The 17,872-nt window shown below is 43.8% G+C and overlaps 1 protein-coding gene across 1 annotated transcript in view; it reads left to right on the plus strand.

The window, feature by feature from the left end:
- The window catches only part of NEMP2 (nuclear envelope integral membrane protein 2), a 303,451-nt gene extending 288,653 nt beyond the window's left edge, over positions 1 to 14,798 (plus strand). Inside the window, exon 9 of the mRNA XM_085648796.1 lies at positions 12,183 to 14,798. Coding sequence (XP_085504922.1) covers positions 12,183 to 12,402 — 220 coding nt within the window. The 3' untranslated portion in view covers positions 12,403 to 14,798. The remainder of the gene's footprint in view (positions 1 to 12,182) is intronic.
- Positions 14,799 to 17,872: the final 3,074 nt, after the last annotated feature.

The following is a 17,872-nucleotide window of genomic DNA, read 5'->3' on the forward strand; positions in this document are numbered from 1 at the left end:
TCTCGGGGCTCCGGGACAGGTCAGAGTCCGACACCGTGTGCTGCACTGTGCCCGAGGGCCCAGGGAGGCAGCCCTGGTCCATCAGAGGGGCAGCCGTGCCTGGGGAGACAGACCCCCGACACGGGGCCCGGGAGAAGATGTGCGGGGACACCGCGCCTGGTGATAGAGATGTGGCTTCCCGACAATTGTTATTCCTACGGGACCTGGTTCGACATCTCTGGGGCCTAGGCAGGGCCGAGCAGGGCAGCGAGGATCCCCGCCGGACAGGGGAGGGCTCCGGCCCCCGACAAAGAGGCCACTCCTCCGTGAGCCAGTTCCAGGCCGCCTGTGGAGTGTCAAAGAAAAGGGTCTTGTCTTGGAAAATGACCTTGAGCTGGGCAGGGAAGAGAAGACCATATTGGAGTCCCAGGGAACGGAGCTCCAGCTTGACGTCATCATAGGAGCGGCGCTGGGTCTGCACCCCTTTGGAATAGTCTGGGAATACCATAATTTGATGGTTTTGGAATTGAAGGGGACCGCGTGCCCTGGCCGCGTTAAGGATAGCGTCTCTGTCTCGAAAGTTCATCACCCGCAGGATTATGGGACGGGCGGGAGCTCCAGGTGGAGGTTTGGGAGCCAAAGAGCGGTGGGCCCGCTCCACAGTGAACCAGGATGAAAGGTCCGCTTTGGGCATCCATGAAGACACCCAGGTCTCAACAAATGTGTCGGCCTGGCCCGGCTCTGCACCCTCGGGAAATCCAACAAGGCGCAGGTTGTTCCTCCGCGATCTGTTTTCAGCATCTTCCACCCTTCGGTGGAGCTCGGAGGCTTGGGTTTGGAGGTGGGCCACCTGAGTCTTGAGTTGGCTGATGTCATCTTCCACTGTGGAAATGCGAGACTTCGCCTCTGTGATGTGTGCCGTTGCATTGCGCAAGTCTTGGCGGATGAGAGACACGTCAACCTTCACCTCACCGATCTTGCCCTCCCAGAGGCCTGTGACGCGCTGAACGCCTGAAGAATGGTGGAAAGATCTCCTCCCGCGACCCCGGAAGCAGCAGACGATCCGGCAACTGGGTCTCGGTCCGCCATGGTGAATTGGTCCATTTTCGTTTGAGTGGAGGGGACCGGGGTCTGCGGCGCTCGGGTCCTACCCATCGTCACCGGGGCCCAACAGTCCAATGGAAGCAAAGTTAGGTCGCCAGGCCCACCGGGTGAGAAGGGCCCGGGGTTTGTCGGCTCCAGCCGTCACCGTTCAGTCCCAGATATCCACCGCTGCCAGAGGAGGCTATCAGGTTGGTCCAGGAGATCGCCTCATCAGCCGCCGCCCAGCACGGGTGTCATGCCAGAATGGAGAGGCGGTGGGGGGGTGCGAGGGGCACCAGCGCTGTACCCCTGCACCGCCACCCGACACGATGGCCGAACCCCACCCCCATCCCCACCCGCCGCGTGGACGGGAGGCCCCACGCCCAAACCCCACGCCGGAGGACGGGCAGCAGCGACCCGCAGAGGCAGGCCCAGGACAATCCAAACAACTGAGGCCAAGGAGGGCACTTTGTGGAACCCCAGGCCACTCGGGAGGCATGCCCCAGCCCGCCAGGGGGGGATAAGGAGGTGAACGAAGAGTGGGAGCCAGGGGCAGCAGATCACCCTCCCATCTCTCTCCACCCGATACGATGGCCGAACCTCCCCGACAGGAGAACTAGGATCCCACCACCAGTGGGACTACATCTGGCAGAGGACCTCCCTGGCACTCCGGGCCCCCCCGGCAGCGGGCTCAACGCCGGACAAGTCAGGCAGCGATGGACAGAAGAGGCACCTTGGCAGACGCCAGTAAACGGGCCCACGCCTACCAGGGGAGGATGAGGAGGCTGATGAGAAAAGAGGGGGGGCGGGGACCACCTGGACGCCCCCCCGCCCCTGCCACCCGATGTGATGGTCACACCCCCCCCCACCGGAGGTGGAAAGGCGCCCCCACCAACACAGCAACAGCCGAGGGCCGGCTCTAGCCCCCCTCAGGCCCCCCCAGCCGCGGGTGAAAAGTATGGCGCCAAGTAGGGGAATAAGGCCTCATCTCACCGGCTGGCGTAGAAGCAGGGCCCGTCCCGTAGGGCTACAGCGGCAGGTCCGGAGTAGAAGGCCATGCCCCCTGCGGCTCCGGACAACCACGCAGGACCCGCCACAACTAGATTGAGCAGACAGCCTCAGCAGCCCCTAGCTTCGGGGACCGTCCACCCCAGCTCATCTGCAGTTCAGGCGTGGCCGCCGGCTAGGCCCAGCACCACAACCTCTGGGGCCACAGAGCAGCACAGGCCACAAACACAGAGACGAGCCAAGCTTCAGCGCGGGCCGTCCCACCGCTGCCCGAACTCGGCAGCTGAAGCGCGTCTCACCACCCGGCAGCGTCAGGAACCGGAGCTCTTCAGGGCCGGCGGTTGGACGCAGGCTCCACCCTCCGGCCCGTACCCCCAACGGCTGGATCCGCCGCACCGCCCGGAGCCGCAGGCAGCATCAGTCCCCCCCCTGCCTGGAGTCCCCGTGCATTGCAGGATTATGGATGCAAGCAACTGCCCACACGCCGCCACGCAGGGCACCAAGAGGAGGGGGTAGTGGCACTCAGAGTCCGCCGCGCTGGCTTCACCCCCTGGATCAGGCTGCCATTTTTGGCACGACAAGATAACACTGTGGCAGCAGGAGCACCAACTCGACCGGGGAGGCCCAGAAACGGCCCAAGATGCAGCCTGAGATTGTAGTGGAGCCTCAGCAGCAGGTAGGCAGGGTGGCTGGCAGCAGTTGGCGGCGGATGCAAGGCGGATGACGGAGGGGGTCCGGAGCACTCTTAGAGTGCGACTGCCATCTTGACTCCTCAAGCCACGCCTCCACAAAATTATGTTTTAAATACACAAAATGTGCTAATCATCTCTAATTAAAGTTGTTATTTTGAAGCCCAAACAAAACTAAATCAGATTGGGTTGCGTACTATGAGCAAAAAATCTGTCTCCAATGGTGTTTATCGACCACCACTACGTTTATAAGATGGTTGTTGCATTTTGACAACGAGTTCAATGTCAGGCCACACACTTCTGTAGCTTACTTGTTCGGCTTTTGAATATTATGTTACCAATCGACCTTGCAATGTGCAGCCCCTCGTCTTTTTCTAACATTCCAGTGCTCAGAGCCAACATAAAAAGGGAACATGGACGTGTCATGTAAGGGGACGAGGATAACATGGTCTGCATCCTGGCAATTATTTTAAGGGAAAAGTAATAGAGGTTAAATTTTGTAAGAGACTATTAAAAATCATGCATGACAAGTTTTTATATATGTAGCAGGCACTCGGCCGGAAGAGCATTGGTGCGCTTTACATTGAGCTCCTGCCTCTCTACTTACATTTCTGCCTATAGTTCCCTCGACTTTGCTCACTTCTTCTTTTCACTACTTTGGAGAAAAACTCCATTCTCATTGTGCACTTTCATCCCCGCTGCCAGAAATTAAATGGTTTCCGTTAACCAGTGTCTTCTGTTTATATTCGTGTTCGGACTGCGCTGCTTAATTTTCACTTCAACCTGTGAATAAAAATTGTAGCTTTATCCTGCTGGCACATTTTATCTCATCTGTCTACAAAATGACTTTCCCTAAATGTATCATGTGCCCGTGTTGACACGTTGCATGCCAGCTAAGTGCTGTATGTGTTTTCTCCTAACAAGTATTTGCCACATCTCAGCTCACAACACTTTAACACTGTTTAATTCATGAAAGACATTTCATTGTTTTTACAAATATATGAACTCAATTTGTATCAGCTCTGCCGTGGCCACTTACCTCTTCTTATAGGCCTTGGCTACAAGTTCATGTGCTGCCTCCTCAAGATATGTACTCTCAAATAAAAGAGTAGCGCTATGAGGCAGTCAGCGCTAACTTAGTAATATCTTTTTTCCATGACTTTCAGCCATGCTGAACAGCAATGCTGCTATTCAACATTGCTAAAAGACATTGACAATGCCAATATCTCTTGGATTGCTGAGACCTATTGGCTATGCCAGTGCTTGTTTTCCTTCATTATCATATTTATCAGAAGTGTTATCAACTTTCAGGGTAGTCCTTGTCCACAAAGATGTGCCTTCTGTTATATTATAGCTTGTTGCCGATTTTCCAGGCATCACTGAGAACTGTGTCATGCTCCAAGTGGACTATTATCAATCTAGGGGACCAGACATTTTTTCAGTGTCCTGTATGCCTTTACAGTGTGTAATTCATTATCATCTGGGAATTCCTGGGCCATCAGTTGGACTTGCCCAGTGAATGTTTTCAGCTCCCTCCCCTTTTCTTAATGTTCAGTTATATTGAAGACTTGTATGTTGTTGTTTGCATGCAGTTTTTGAAGTCTTCCTACAAGTCTCTGATTTGTTCAGTTTGTTGGAGGGATGTAGCAGATGTCCTTGATGTGCAGGATATTTTGGCTCTGGCTATCACGTTATGACTTTTTCTACTTCCGTCATGTCCTCCATTTCTGCCAGTTTCTCCACCCAAGATGGTGCCAGCACACTCGCATTCATGATCCTAGATCTCTTTCAGATTTCATTATGGTCACTTATGCAGGTGGGATGTATGTTCTGGTGATTGTTTCTTGACTGGACAGCATCCAACGTCTGCTCTCCACTGGTGTCTTCTCCTTCCTTTGAGTGACCGGCCATCTTGGCTCTATAGATGTCTGAATACCCTCCTTTCGGCTTGATCTTTGAAATGTTGTAGGAGCAATATGCGGGGCTACAATAGTGGTGGGCTCTTGTTCTCTGGTTCTCCCAAAGTTCAAGGAGGTCTTTTTAGTTGTACCATGCAGCAATATCCGAGTATTGGTTAGTAAGCAGCTTTCCAAAGTCAGATTAAGTCAAGGTAGATTTATGATTTTGCTTTAGCTCCCGATCATCTCTCTAAGATTACCATTCCTCTTTATCCATTACGAATGCTGGAGCGGAAGTTTTTCTGGCCACTAGAATATAATCTAATACCAAATAGTAGCTACTAATCATGCCGTCCACCCGAGGCTGAGTGACTGCAGTAAGCTGCGTTAGTCTCTTGACTCACAAGCTGAGGTATGTGACCAAATTCTTCAAGTCTTCTTCTCAGTAAAGGCACATTTTATTTGAGAAAGTAATAATGTTTCTTAATATAGAGGAGAAGGGGCTAGTTACTGTTCAATCATGACTACTATCACATCAGGTCATGTTGATTTGTCAATTGTGCAGTCCATCATATTCACTTTACCAAGAGTATTAGTTGCTAAGATTGAGAATTGTATAGGCCTTACGAAAATCTATTTGTGACCTGTTGGTCAACTTGCTTCCATGCTGGTGGAAAAACGTACACCCATACATGTACCGATTATTACTGAGATTATTAATAGCTCACTAAGTAGAGGGTTAGTGCCAGACTGCTTAAAACATTTATAGATTTCTCCGCTGCAAAAAAAATAAAAAAAACATTGAGTCCTGCACACCCAGCAAGCTACGTATGTCACTGGCAGGACTCTTTTTCTCACCAAGATTTTAGGAAAGGTTGTTGCTAGGTAGTTGACCTAAATCCTGAAGGCCAACAACATCCTTGACGGTCTACAGTCACGCTTCTGACTATATCATAGTACTGAAATTGTTTTATTTGTGGCCCAGAAATGTCTTCCTAAAATGGCAGAGGAGGACACGGCTGCAATTTTTCGATTGCTGCTGGACCTCCCAGATGCTTTTGGCACCCTTGATCAAAGTTATTTTCAAATACCTTCAACAGCACATCACTGAGGTTTCTTCTCTTTTGGTGTGATTTGAGTACTTTCTATTTGAATTAAACATCAGCTGGATAAGGATTGAATATTAATTCCTTTGGTGATGTGGACATGCGGTGTCCCTGTGAGCCCCACCCTTACCCCCTATTCTTACACACACACATGTTAAAGTGAAGTCATACGTGAAGAAGGTAGTAAGATTTTGAGTTACCTTAAAAAAAATCTTATAGATCCACTATCTTTTAAAAACCATAAGACGAGGAAACTATATCAGTTATATGTAACTGGCATAAGTAAAACTTGGATGATTGCTACCTCTGGTGTAGGGTTTCACTTCTGTGCTGATGACATACAGTTGCTAATGTCTGAGAAGGAAGACTTCAGGCCAACGGCTGAGACATGAGGATCTGTTGACAAATTCAACATCAAACACCCAACTTCACCTGTGCTCTATCCTTAACCTGAATGGGAAACAGACTGAGATAGACAGTAGAAGTAGTATGGGAAAGAGACTGAGCGAATTAGGGAAGCACTGGATGTGGCTACTCCTATGACAGGAAGCCTGGATGTGGCTACTCATAAGACAGGAAGCCTAATCTCTCAAAAGAGGTAGGATGTGGAAACCACTGCCCGAGCAGTACAACAATAAAATGTACAGGCTTAAAGAATATTTTGAGGGATTGGGGGCACCCAGCTCGCTCGGACTTGGATAAATTCCACAGAAAGGATATAAAGATACCTGAATAAAGAATCAAATGAACACAAAAATATATAATAGACAATTCTAGATCAGGCTTACTGAGGGAAGATTTTAAGGGCATTGGGGAAGTGAAGAAATAAAGTGTAGGGACGAAGGAACTGGTGCAAATTTGGTCATGAATCGCAATATTCTTAGCAAGAACAAAGTGGTTGGCAGATGCCAGGTTCCTCATGCAACCACCACTTATACTGTCTATAACTTTCTGCCAGGGGAGTCCATTGCTTGACTTGCATCCTACAATCCCAGTCCCATGCCTGCTAAGTCTCCCTAGTTGCCACAGGCCAGTCCTCCAGAGTTGTTGTCTTACTTTATTTGCAAGACAGGAATCTGTGCACGTGAGACCTGTGGCCAGTGAACTGTGACCCCTTGTTCTTCATTAACTTGTCTCGTTGAGTTTCCACATGGTACCCTGCAGGTGAACGAAACTTAAGGGAATGACCAGATACAGCCCTTACAGGATTGGGGGGTGGGGGGGGGGGTTGCTGAAATGTCAAGGGGTGATACAAGACAGCTGCTTTGCACCTAATACCAGCATGGCCAAACTGATGCTTGTGGGTCCTTGATTAAGAAATTGAGTCACTTAGAAGTTGAACCTTATGAGACTTGAGAATCAATCTCATGTAGGAAGTAGGATGGAACACAGGGTGGTCTTTGAGATATAATGAGTATGGTGTGCAGCCAGTCAGCTCACCAGTGGGGTCATTGTGAGTTGGATGAGCAGCCTGCCAACTGCTGGCACATCCAATCAGTCTACTTGCCAGGTTGAGGACACTAGACAAATCGAGAGATCCCTAGCCAAATCGAGAGATCTCCTTGCGACTTCCAGGGAGAAAACACATTTGAGAAAACTTTGCATTACTTTTATATTTCAGAAAGGAATCTCCAAAACAAGGGGGGCTCTTTAAGACATGCTGGGAGTTTCCTCTGTAGTTGTGGTGGCTATTAATAGTTTGTTTTGTCAAGATCTGGCATGCTGCACAGGGCAACCATGGGCAGGGAAAATATGCATCAGAAGGTCCTCTTTAAATAAAATAGGGCTTTTTATTCAATGATTAGGCAGCCCAGATGCAGATGGGCTACTACTTCCTAGGTTTACAAAGGCAGAGCCTTAGGTTGGCACCACTGTCGGAAACTTATTGTTTCCTCTAACCTCTAAATCACACCCTGCCACCATTATGTCCACTTACTTCCCATTTAAAGTACAGCCATGACTAATAGAAGAAAGTAGAGGCATACTTGTCATGCCTGTGGTTGGCTCACAGCTCGATTACTGCTGCATTAACTGTGTTGTCACCTCCAAGAAAATCCTTACCTAAAAATAATTCAGAATTATGTGGCCACACTGCAAGCAGGACTCAACTGAAGAGAATGTAAGGTCAACTTAACTGAGACGGCATTGTTTACTAGTGACTACCTTGGATTTCGATGTGTAGTGATGATCTTTAATGTAATCTGCCAAATTGGACCCTTCAGTTGGCAAACTGGGCTACAGCTTCATAATCATTGCTTCCTGAATTAGACCCTATATTATGGAGTAAAAGCCTCCAACTAGTACGATCCAAATAGTGGAATGACCTCCAGTTGAACCTGTAAAATTCAGGTAATTCTAGTAGGAGTAGACCAAAATCCCTTTTTGTTTCAAGGTTCGTATGGCTCACTTTCTTTCAGTGTGCTTGTATATACATGAATCCTGGAAACCTTTGGATTTTGGAACCCTACATAGTCCTTTGATTTGATAGATTATATAAACCTCTGTGAGACGGTTAAAACGGTCTCTAACCTGCTCTAACAATGGAAGACTGATACAGGTGGCACAATCTGCTTGAACTTTTGCTCTTTATGTATATGTAATGGTGACATGCTCTTCATTCATAGTTTTAAAGTAATCCTTTCTTAGGGTTCAATTTCATTTTACTCGTATTATCACATAGAAAAACAACTTTTCCTTACTAAATGTTCACCCAGTCAGGGCACTGCGATGTAGTGGAAAATGTACGTTTTGTGATCATTTCATTGTCCGGGGAATCACACAACTTTGTATGGTTAAGCGTTAAAACTCCCAATGACAAAAAAATCATTACATTTAGTATTATATTTGCAACACATATTGATGTAGCTAAGTGATACATGTTTCTTTGGTTTAGGGTAGGGGATCACTTACATTTTGTTGTCACTTATATACATGAAAGAATATATTTTATTCCTTCATGCAAAAGGTGGTGGGTATACGTATATTGATGCTTTACTGCAATGTGCTAATGTGATCAAGATAATTTTTACCTGCATTTGACATTTATAACACCTTATGATCACATAAAATTATATTTCATTATAGGCATAAAAATAGTTGCCGTAGTTCTTCATTAGAAATGTAATTTTAATTGAAAGTAATTTGTATTGCAATTTTATTGAGCCTGTCAACATTTTCAGAGCGAAAAAATAACTTTATCTGCTTTACATTAACAGTCCCAACCTTTTGAAACTCCTACACTATGTACCTAATTTTGAGATGAAAATCATCAAACTTTTTAAATCTTGCATTACAAACTTTTCCCTTGACTACTCCAACTGCAAGAGATTTAAGTCTTTTTTTTTCTTCAAAGTTCTTTATTGCACCAAATAAACATTTCTCTTAACTTCTAATGCCTTTGTAACTAAGAACCTTAACTCGTTTTAAACACCTAAACATAATTTATAGCAAGAAATTTACAAAATACATACGAGTCTCCGGGTTGGAAAACCTCTGTAGATAAACTTCTGTATCTGCTATATTTTCCCAGATAGAAAAAATAGTGGGATACAAACAGAAGATAAATGTGAAATATATGTCAAAAGGACTATTTCGATATTAGAATGAAAAGTAATAAAAATGTATTCGGGAGTTGGATTTGTTACTCAATATATTATAAAATGTACTTAGCAGTTTAGACAGTATGACTCCTGCTCCTTGCCTGCTTGTGATGCAGCTGTCATTTTATTTTCTTATGAGTGGCTTCGTAGTGGTATTTAGTGGAATGTATCCTTTGCATACAGAGAGAAATTACAGACTTTAGCATTTATAACAAGCATTGGCATAGCCAATAGGTCTCGCTTTTGGGACCTTAAGTATTTAGTTATGCAGCACAATATCCTAAGTGCAACAACATTAACTGTTGCATGGTAAAACACTTATAAGGCCCCAAAGGCGAGACCTATTGGCTATGCCAATGCTTTTCCTTTTTTATTTTAAAGGACAAGCAGTGCTATCAGGCTCTGGCTGCCACTTAGAGGTAGAGAGAGAGAGGTGTGTAGAGAGAGAGAGAGGTGTGTAGAGAGAGAAAGAGAGGTGTGTAGAGAGAGAGAGGCCTTTTCCCTAGTTCCTGCCGCGGTTTTTGGGGCTCGGATAATAAAACACATTTAATTTGACAAAGCTAATAGGTCTTGCTTATACCCGATCTATTGGGTTTGTCCATTTTTTTAGCCATGTTGTATGGCATGGCGAGTCACTGTATGGTATGGTATGGCTTGCCATTGTATGGTATGACATGATCTGCCATTGTATGGTATGGCATGTCATTGTATAATATAGTATGGTGTGACCTGTCACTGTATTGTATAGTATTGCCTGTCTTTGTATGGTAAGGTATGGCATGGGCAGTCGTACAATAAGATATGGTATGGATTATCATTGTATAGCTTGTCATTGTATGGTCTGTCACTGTATGGTATGGCCTGTGATTGTATAGTATGCTATGGCATGGCCTGGTATTATAGAATGGTGTAGCATGGCTTATCGCAGAATAGTATGGTATGGTATGGTAACGGAACAAGGGGTCAAAATCCACAGAGACGGAGGATGGAAGGAAGGGCGGCGGGTAAAGGCAACATGGTCAGATTGAGGGAGAAAGGGCAACACCAAAGAATAACGTGTGCCATACAACTAAAAATAACAAAAGTCAGAAAAATGGGAGTAACACACATTGAAAATAAACTTAGTCAACTATGGTGTAGCCTGTTTGAAGCAGTAATAAACATGGCGATAAAGCGGTCAAAAGCCACAGAACAGATGGTGAGAGAGAGGGGGTAAAGGCAAAATGGACAGACAGAGGGAGGGAGGGAGCGCAGCAAGAAGGAAGATCATGTCTGCACTGTAACTAAAACAACAAACGTCAGAAAATTGTAGGTGTCACCCACACTCCGAAAACACAGTTTCTCAACTATGGTGCAGCGTGTTTCCAGCAGTGACAAAGACGGACAAAGGGAAAAAAGGGTGCAAAAGCAACATAGAACGACGTCTGTCAATACAACACAATAACAAAATTCTGAAAAATATAAAGAACATGTGAATTCTAAAAATAAACTTCCTCTGTCACAGTGGAGTGTGTTTGAAGCGGAAGGGGGACGAAAATAGTAGGCCTTCAAACAGATGTAGCATAATGGAGTGCTTCCTTGAATATGTAGCATTATGGAGTTTTTAGCAGCCGTCAAAGGGCGAGCAGCAGCAGGACACTGAAAGCATGAAGTGACGATGAAGCCAACCAAAGGTATGCAATGGGCAGGCTCTAAGCCCCCTTAAGGTTAACACAATGATTCATAAGCGATAGCGCATGCACCGTCTCAGACGAGACCTAAAAATAAGTCCAAGTCAATCAAGAAATCTTCAACTTGGCATCTGAGGTATCCAATAGACAAGAAAGATGGATTAATCTTGTGAAATGTGCCAGACAGGTGACTGCTTTATGCTAAGAAACCGCGGCAAACTCCTAAAACACGGTCACAACCCAAGTTTTGCGGCAACATTTTAAACATCTGCACACCGCTTAAAATCCAGACTTTCAACCACTTCAATAGGCTTACAAAACCCTTTTGTAATTGGAGTACCAGGTTATTTTGTTTTTACTGACTCTCAGCTGTTGGCCACCTCCAACAGCTCGTAACAGCTGCACCCCTGCTGTGGCGTTGGTCTATATTTACCACAGCGCCGCGTGTTCGTCTGCTTGGAGTAGTTCATTCAACTTGCATGTTAAGGACTGAACATTGCGACACAATATACCATTGTCAGCAAGAGGCCTCGAGGCACACAAATACCCGTTTGTGTGAGTGCTGGCAACAGTGAACCCCTGCTTACGACACACGCCCACACTGTGCGAATCACAAGCCAGGAAACGACCAATGCGCTCTGGTTCGGTAATGCGTAAAACAATTAGAAAACAAGCATTGGCCGCGCGGCCGTAAAAGTAACGCCACGCGGCCGCGAAAGTCATCGCGATCACGTTGAAAGTGAAAGTGATCACGATGACGCGCACTATGCTCTCAAATATGAAATAAAAAAACGCGAGTGGTGAGCACGCGCGATGGGAAAAATTGCTGTGCACGTCGCGCGCACTTGTGCGCGCAATAGCAAGCTTGTGGCCGGCAAGGAAGCACTTTTGAAGCAGCTACTAAATGTCTCGCCAGAGCAGCGCATACGCTGGCTCAGGCGAGACCTAAAAATGCTGTATATCCTCGCATAAGAGCATGAATTTAAAACTGCCTCCTAAATCATTTACTTTTACTCTCCCTTGATCTAGTTGTTGATATGGAAGTTAGTTTCTCAACATATTTCATCCAAATGACTAATTTTCTTTTTCAGAGTTACGTGGTTATTGGTTAATGTATTTTTCATTTTGTCTGTCTTCTTTGTTCTTGCAGGTTTGCAAGCTTTGTTCTGGGATCTTATCATGTATCACCAGAAGAAATGAGAATACACGATCAACAGTACGGGCCAGGGGGCCTCTTCTTAGAAGACCAACTCTTTGATACCAGTGGAGAGCCAGAGGGAGGTCAGCATGTGCAAGGCGGTCAAGAAGAAGAAGAAATTGAGGAAAATAATGAAAACCACTTGGGCAATAATGAGGAAATCACAGGATAAATGGCATTGTTATAAACTACACATCGTACAACGGTTGCTCATAATTGAGCCATAATTGAACTTCTTGTTTGAGGCATGCTGCATGACCAGAGGGTTCTGAGACTCACACTTGCTGTTTTCAGGCCAACCTATAATGATCTGAGCCAAGAGGAAAAAGCATCTTAAGTGCTCTAGGCTGCTCATTCATCATCCCTGGATGTGTACTGACAATGGATATCCAGTCTCAGGGAAGGGAAAACATGTTGTATATAACCAATCTTTTTAATGCCCAATAGCAGTCCTTCATGCAATCTTAAAATATTTGTATTTCCAAAATAATATTTTTTCATGTTTTAACAATTATTGATACATTAAATGTTACTATATTCTTAGCAAAATTTTATTTTTACTGAAATGAAGAAAACGTTCTGTGACTGAATGTATTTCAATACACAAATAATGTTTTTACAAGTCTGTGATCTATTGATATTAATTAGTGTGGCCTCAGTAATGGGTCTGGAACTCAATACTGACTGTCCTTGTTTAACAATCGATTGCCTACTGGGCCAGGTGAAAGGCCTCTTCACAGCTACCATGGTGGTGCAGAGTTCTTGGACAAGTTTTTGCCAGACCTGAACCTGCATCCCTAGCAGATGATATTAATTAAATATGCAGCAAGAGGGATGGAGGCAACATTTTAATTTCTTAAGTGGTTCTGATCACCTGCTTTTAGGTCTCACAGGAGCCCAAGGCCTTTTGATTTGACAACAATTCTATATATCATGTACTTACATTTAGGGACTTCAGCCAGCCCTCTTTATACATTGGTCTAATGTTGTATCATTCACATTTGTATTCTGCTTTCTGCAACTACAGCATAGTGGGGTCTGTAAATTTCAGACATTAGCTAAATTCCCTGTGAGTCATGGCATTCTGCTCTTTAACAAGGACCACATCTGCACACTAAGTACTTCCCATCAGTGGCAGGTAGTACTATGGCAATGTGAGACTTTAGAGACTAAAAAATCTTTTTCCTTAAGCCAATGCTTTTTTTATATTGGTGAGGGTACGGCAGCTCTCCCAATCAAGATGTTATATAAAAACTATGACAAGCAAATTGACAATGCCAAAAGGCTGGCAGACAACTCCAGACCTATTCACATTGCCACGATTGTTTCATAATCCTTTTAGGAAAGCTTACAACGTGCACACGTATAACTGCACCATATAGCTCAGTGCTTTTTTTGAGAAGTTATATTAAATGATGAAAGTAACCCTTTGACATTTGAGGTACAGCCACTGAACCACATTGTGCCTAATAATTGAGGATCTCTCAGCCTAGCTTAACTGGACATTGTATTTCCTAGTAGAGATTCAATCTGTCCTTTTAAATGGTCTCCATTTCTAATTAAAAATGTAGGGAGTGATGAGAATAAGAGGCGGGTAGACCAGCGTTGTTGCCATACTGAATTTCATGTCATTGTAGCATGAGCAATACTGGAGTCTAATGTCCTAAAAAATAGCAATACGGCCCTTACTATAAATTTCACGCAAATACCATGCAGTGAAATTGCACCAGCATGGTCTCATTACTGCAGCTTTCTTTGGTAATTTTACTGCCAACATTCTAAATGAATGAATCTGCAATGGGGCAATAACCTCAAATGTTCACGTTTTCCTACTTCCAACCTTTTTTCCCTAGGTTTTACCTAGAGGAATTTGTGAGGGGATAATTTCAATGCAGTAATATTGCACAACTTGGAAAACAGGGATCAGACGCGGACACTGTTGCTCTCGATCCTTTTATTTCCGAGCAACTCGTAATGAAGGCTTTGGTGTGAATGAGTTCCTGGTTGGAATCGTTGTAACCGTTCTCAGTTGTGGAGCACTTAGTGTTCAGTATAATCTGATATAATGACCTGTTCAGTGGAAGCTAATACCTTGGCAGAAGTAATAGGAATCCATTAAAGCACGTGCGGGAGCTCCTGGTTTAGCTCAGATTTTGCATAATTGCCAAGAAAATAGCTTTGTAGAGTGGCTTCCTGAGGTCCTACTTGGAAGGGTGACTGAAGCAGAACAGTAAAATCAAAATCAGTTCGATAACAACCTACAAATTGCTGTTTCTCTCTGATGAGGTGGAATATTCAGCTTATGCCTGACTCACTCAGACATCTGGTGAGACCAGAAATTCCCTGCTGATGTTTCTCAAAACTAATTAAACACAGGTTAAGCTTAGCAAACCAAATGTGAATTTAAATTATGTACACTAACATATTGAATAGGTCTCATTTTATCAATGCGTTTTTTAAAGTATTGTAGATGTGCAGCTGAGCACGCATTAAGATTTTTGGGATAATACCCGAGACAGCTGAAATGTGAAATCAGAACTTGAATAAATTTATAATTGTGAAGTGAAATATTAAGCTGTTAGTCGTTTATTCACAAAACACACTTAAACTACTGTTTACACATGCAACTTGAAACTGGCAGTATTATTCAGAAATGTACTCCTCAAACTGAGTGGGCACTTGCTGACTATCGAGGAGGACTTCATAGCAGCACACTTGGTTCATGCAGGACAACCAACCACAGACACACTTGCTATATTCTGAAAGTTGCTTTTGATATGATGGTTCCCATATTATAGCAATACAGTGCCATCCCTCTCTCATTAACCCAACATCAAATACATTATTTTGAACTGCCTCTGTTACATGGCTGTTTGTATAACCTATTGCTGCTCACTTCCCATTTATTCCTCCAGCCTAGCATTCCGCAGCCTGCCCAAACTTATGTTCACTAAAGACGCCCTTCTCATTTCCATCCTTTCTTTCTGGTGGTTCAGTTCTTAGTTAACTTGTTGGCCCTCTACCAAGGCTTTCTGCCTCTCCTTTTTCATTCTTATCCTTTACCCATCAAACATTTAACCATTTTCCTGTACTCGTAAATGTGCCCATTGAGTGTGTTATTCTACCCTACCCTCACTTACTTCCCCTTCAGCAACCCCAATACAGTTCATTATTATTTTTTCTTGATTTATTCCTGGATACTGCTTTAGAATGTCCATATTAATGCTGTTTGGGCAAATAGCATCACATTGCTTTCGTCGCCAAAGTACAAATGTACAATTGGTGTTGTCATTGCAACATTCTTCTCTATGAAGTTTGACAAAAGCTTTTCCCGTTGCAAGCTCTACTCTACTACATGACGAGCCTACATTCACCTCCTCGTATTCTTGTTTGTAAGTACCTACTCCAGAGGATTTTCTTCTTTAACCTATTCCCATTTTATGACAGTGTGTCTCCAGAGCCAGATTTCAAGCTTAATTTCATCACTCTTTAGTATCTCAGTGGAACATTTGTTTAATCGTTAGACCATCATCCACCTCCATCCCATTAAGGTTTCGGGATTCCTCAGATATAGCAGTGGTATATTCCCACTTTGCCAACTTCTAAAAATGTTCCTCTCCATCTCTAAACACTTGCTTTCATTGTTTACACCTAATTCAAAAATGGTGTGTCACTTTATTCTCCTAAACCAATTCTAGACAACCTAAATGATTTAACAGCTTCTGGATGTTAAGTAACTCTCAAACTGAACTCTGGCAAAACAGAAGTCTAGGTTGCGGTAAGTACGCTTTGTGTGGTTATCCGCTTTGCAGCCAGATACTAGCACCCAACATGCCTTAAAGTCTAGAATCTAATTCTTTCTTACTTCCCAAATGAATAAGGGTGTGTCTACCCGTTTTTTCTTACTCTAAACCTTGTGAAAAATTACTTGTCCTTTGTCAACCTAGGGCATGAACATGGAGGTTCTGGTCATCATTTGCCTTTTCTAGACTGTGGCAATGCTCTTTATATGGACATACCCAACTGTCTCGTTTCCGGACGTTAGCCTCCAGACAAGGGAGTAGTCAAAAAAGTAAACATGTCACACGTTGAACCATATCACAGATGGCATTAAGAGAGCATGCACAGCCTGGGACCCAAAATTCCTGATAAGAGTTTCCACCTTCTTTCTTACTTTTGTATCAAATTCGTACATGGCCACTTTTTTCTTGCAATTGCTTTCCAATTTCTTTATTTCAGACTATTTCCATTTTCTTCTCTACTGTACTTATTTCTTCCCATATTGGTTTCTTTCTTTGTGTTTCGTTCTGTACATATTTCCTTTCTTCACTTGCATATTTCTTCCCTTCTTTCCATTTTGTTCCATCTTTCTTTCCTCTTTGCAGCACACTTTCCTTCTTTCTATACTTTTCTATTCTCTTTTCTGTTCCTCCTTTTTCTATTTTCATCTTTCTATCCTCCTTTTTTTACCTCTTCCCTTTTGTCCTGCATTTAATTGTCCTTATACTCTTTCCAGATTTACTTCTTTTAATTTTTTTCTGCTTTGCCGTTCCTTCTTTCTTTCTGTCCCACCCTTTCATCATTTGCACTTTTTCTTTATTTATTCTGCCTTCTATTTCTTTCCTTGTTTGTAACCCATAGGCATCCACTGTTCATGCTTTTATCTTGCTAGTTATTTCTGAGCTTCTGAAAACATGAAAAGACATCCGAGTCTCTCCTAACGGAGGCCCTTAAAGAGGTGACGACATGGCTTTGATGCTGAGTAAATTCACCCCCGAAATCCCCCCGCCCCCCACCCCCCCAAAAAAACCTGCACATGTCTCTCCCTGGCAGCAGCTATTAAAGCTTAATACCCCCAACATTCGCACACTTGGCCAACCCTCTTTGGTTGCTTGTTGAAAAACGTATCATCTTTACCTGTATTAGCCACTGCTCCTTCTAAGGCACATTTTTTTAACGTAGGGGATAGGCATCCGAGTGCTGCTGCTGTTTGTAAAGAGCTTAGTGTTGGGGGGAAAAAGATTTTATTTTGAATAAATAGATTTTCTTATGTTTGAGACTCTTCTGCAGTGGGGGAATGTTTGGTAAAGTAATCAATAGCGAAGTGCCGCTAGTCATGGCCACACCCATGGTGAAGTGAACTTTAAACTTTAGAAGCAAGTTAATGTGAAAGGCTATAATTCACATTTCAACGAGGATGTGCTTAGGACAAGTGTAAAGTGGTTTCCCTTCAAACTAAGCAAATGTATGAGTGCCTTCTCTGAAATGTAATAATTCAGAAATGGTTGCAGCTTTATTTTTTTAATTACATTTTCCTTATTGTTTACTAGTATGCAATAAATTATACAAAATGTAGTACTCTAAAGTGTGTGGACCCTTCTTGAAGTGTCAAGTTTTGCCTAAATCTTCAACTTGTTTTTAGTCTGTTTTATATTAGCTTTGTAAATAATAGTTGATGGCTTTAGTGTTTCTAAAAGAAAACGAATGGAATTAAAGGCAAACATTTTTAATGTGTTGTAAAACAGGTTATTGTTTTTGTTTTCTAAAAGAAAAGGAATTCAATTGCAAACAACCATTGGGTTGTGACCAAACACGGTCACAACCCAAGTTTTGCGGCAACATTTTAAACATCTGCACACCGC

This window comes from Triturus cristatus, chromosome 3_2 (assembly GCF_964204655.1).
Source record: "Triturus cristatus chromosome 3_2, aTriCri1.1, whole genome shotgun sequence".
NCBI classification, from domain to species: Eukaryota; Metazoa; Chordata; class Amphibia; order Caudata; family Salamandridae; genus Triturus; species Triturus cristatus.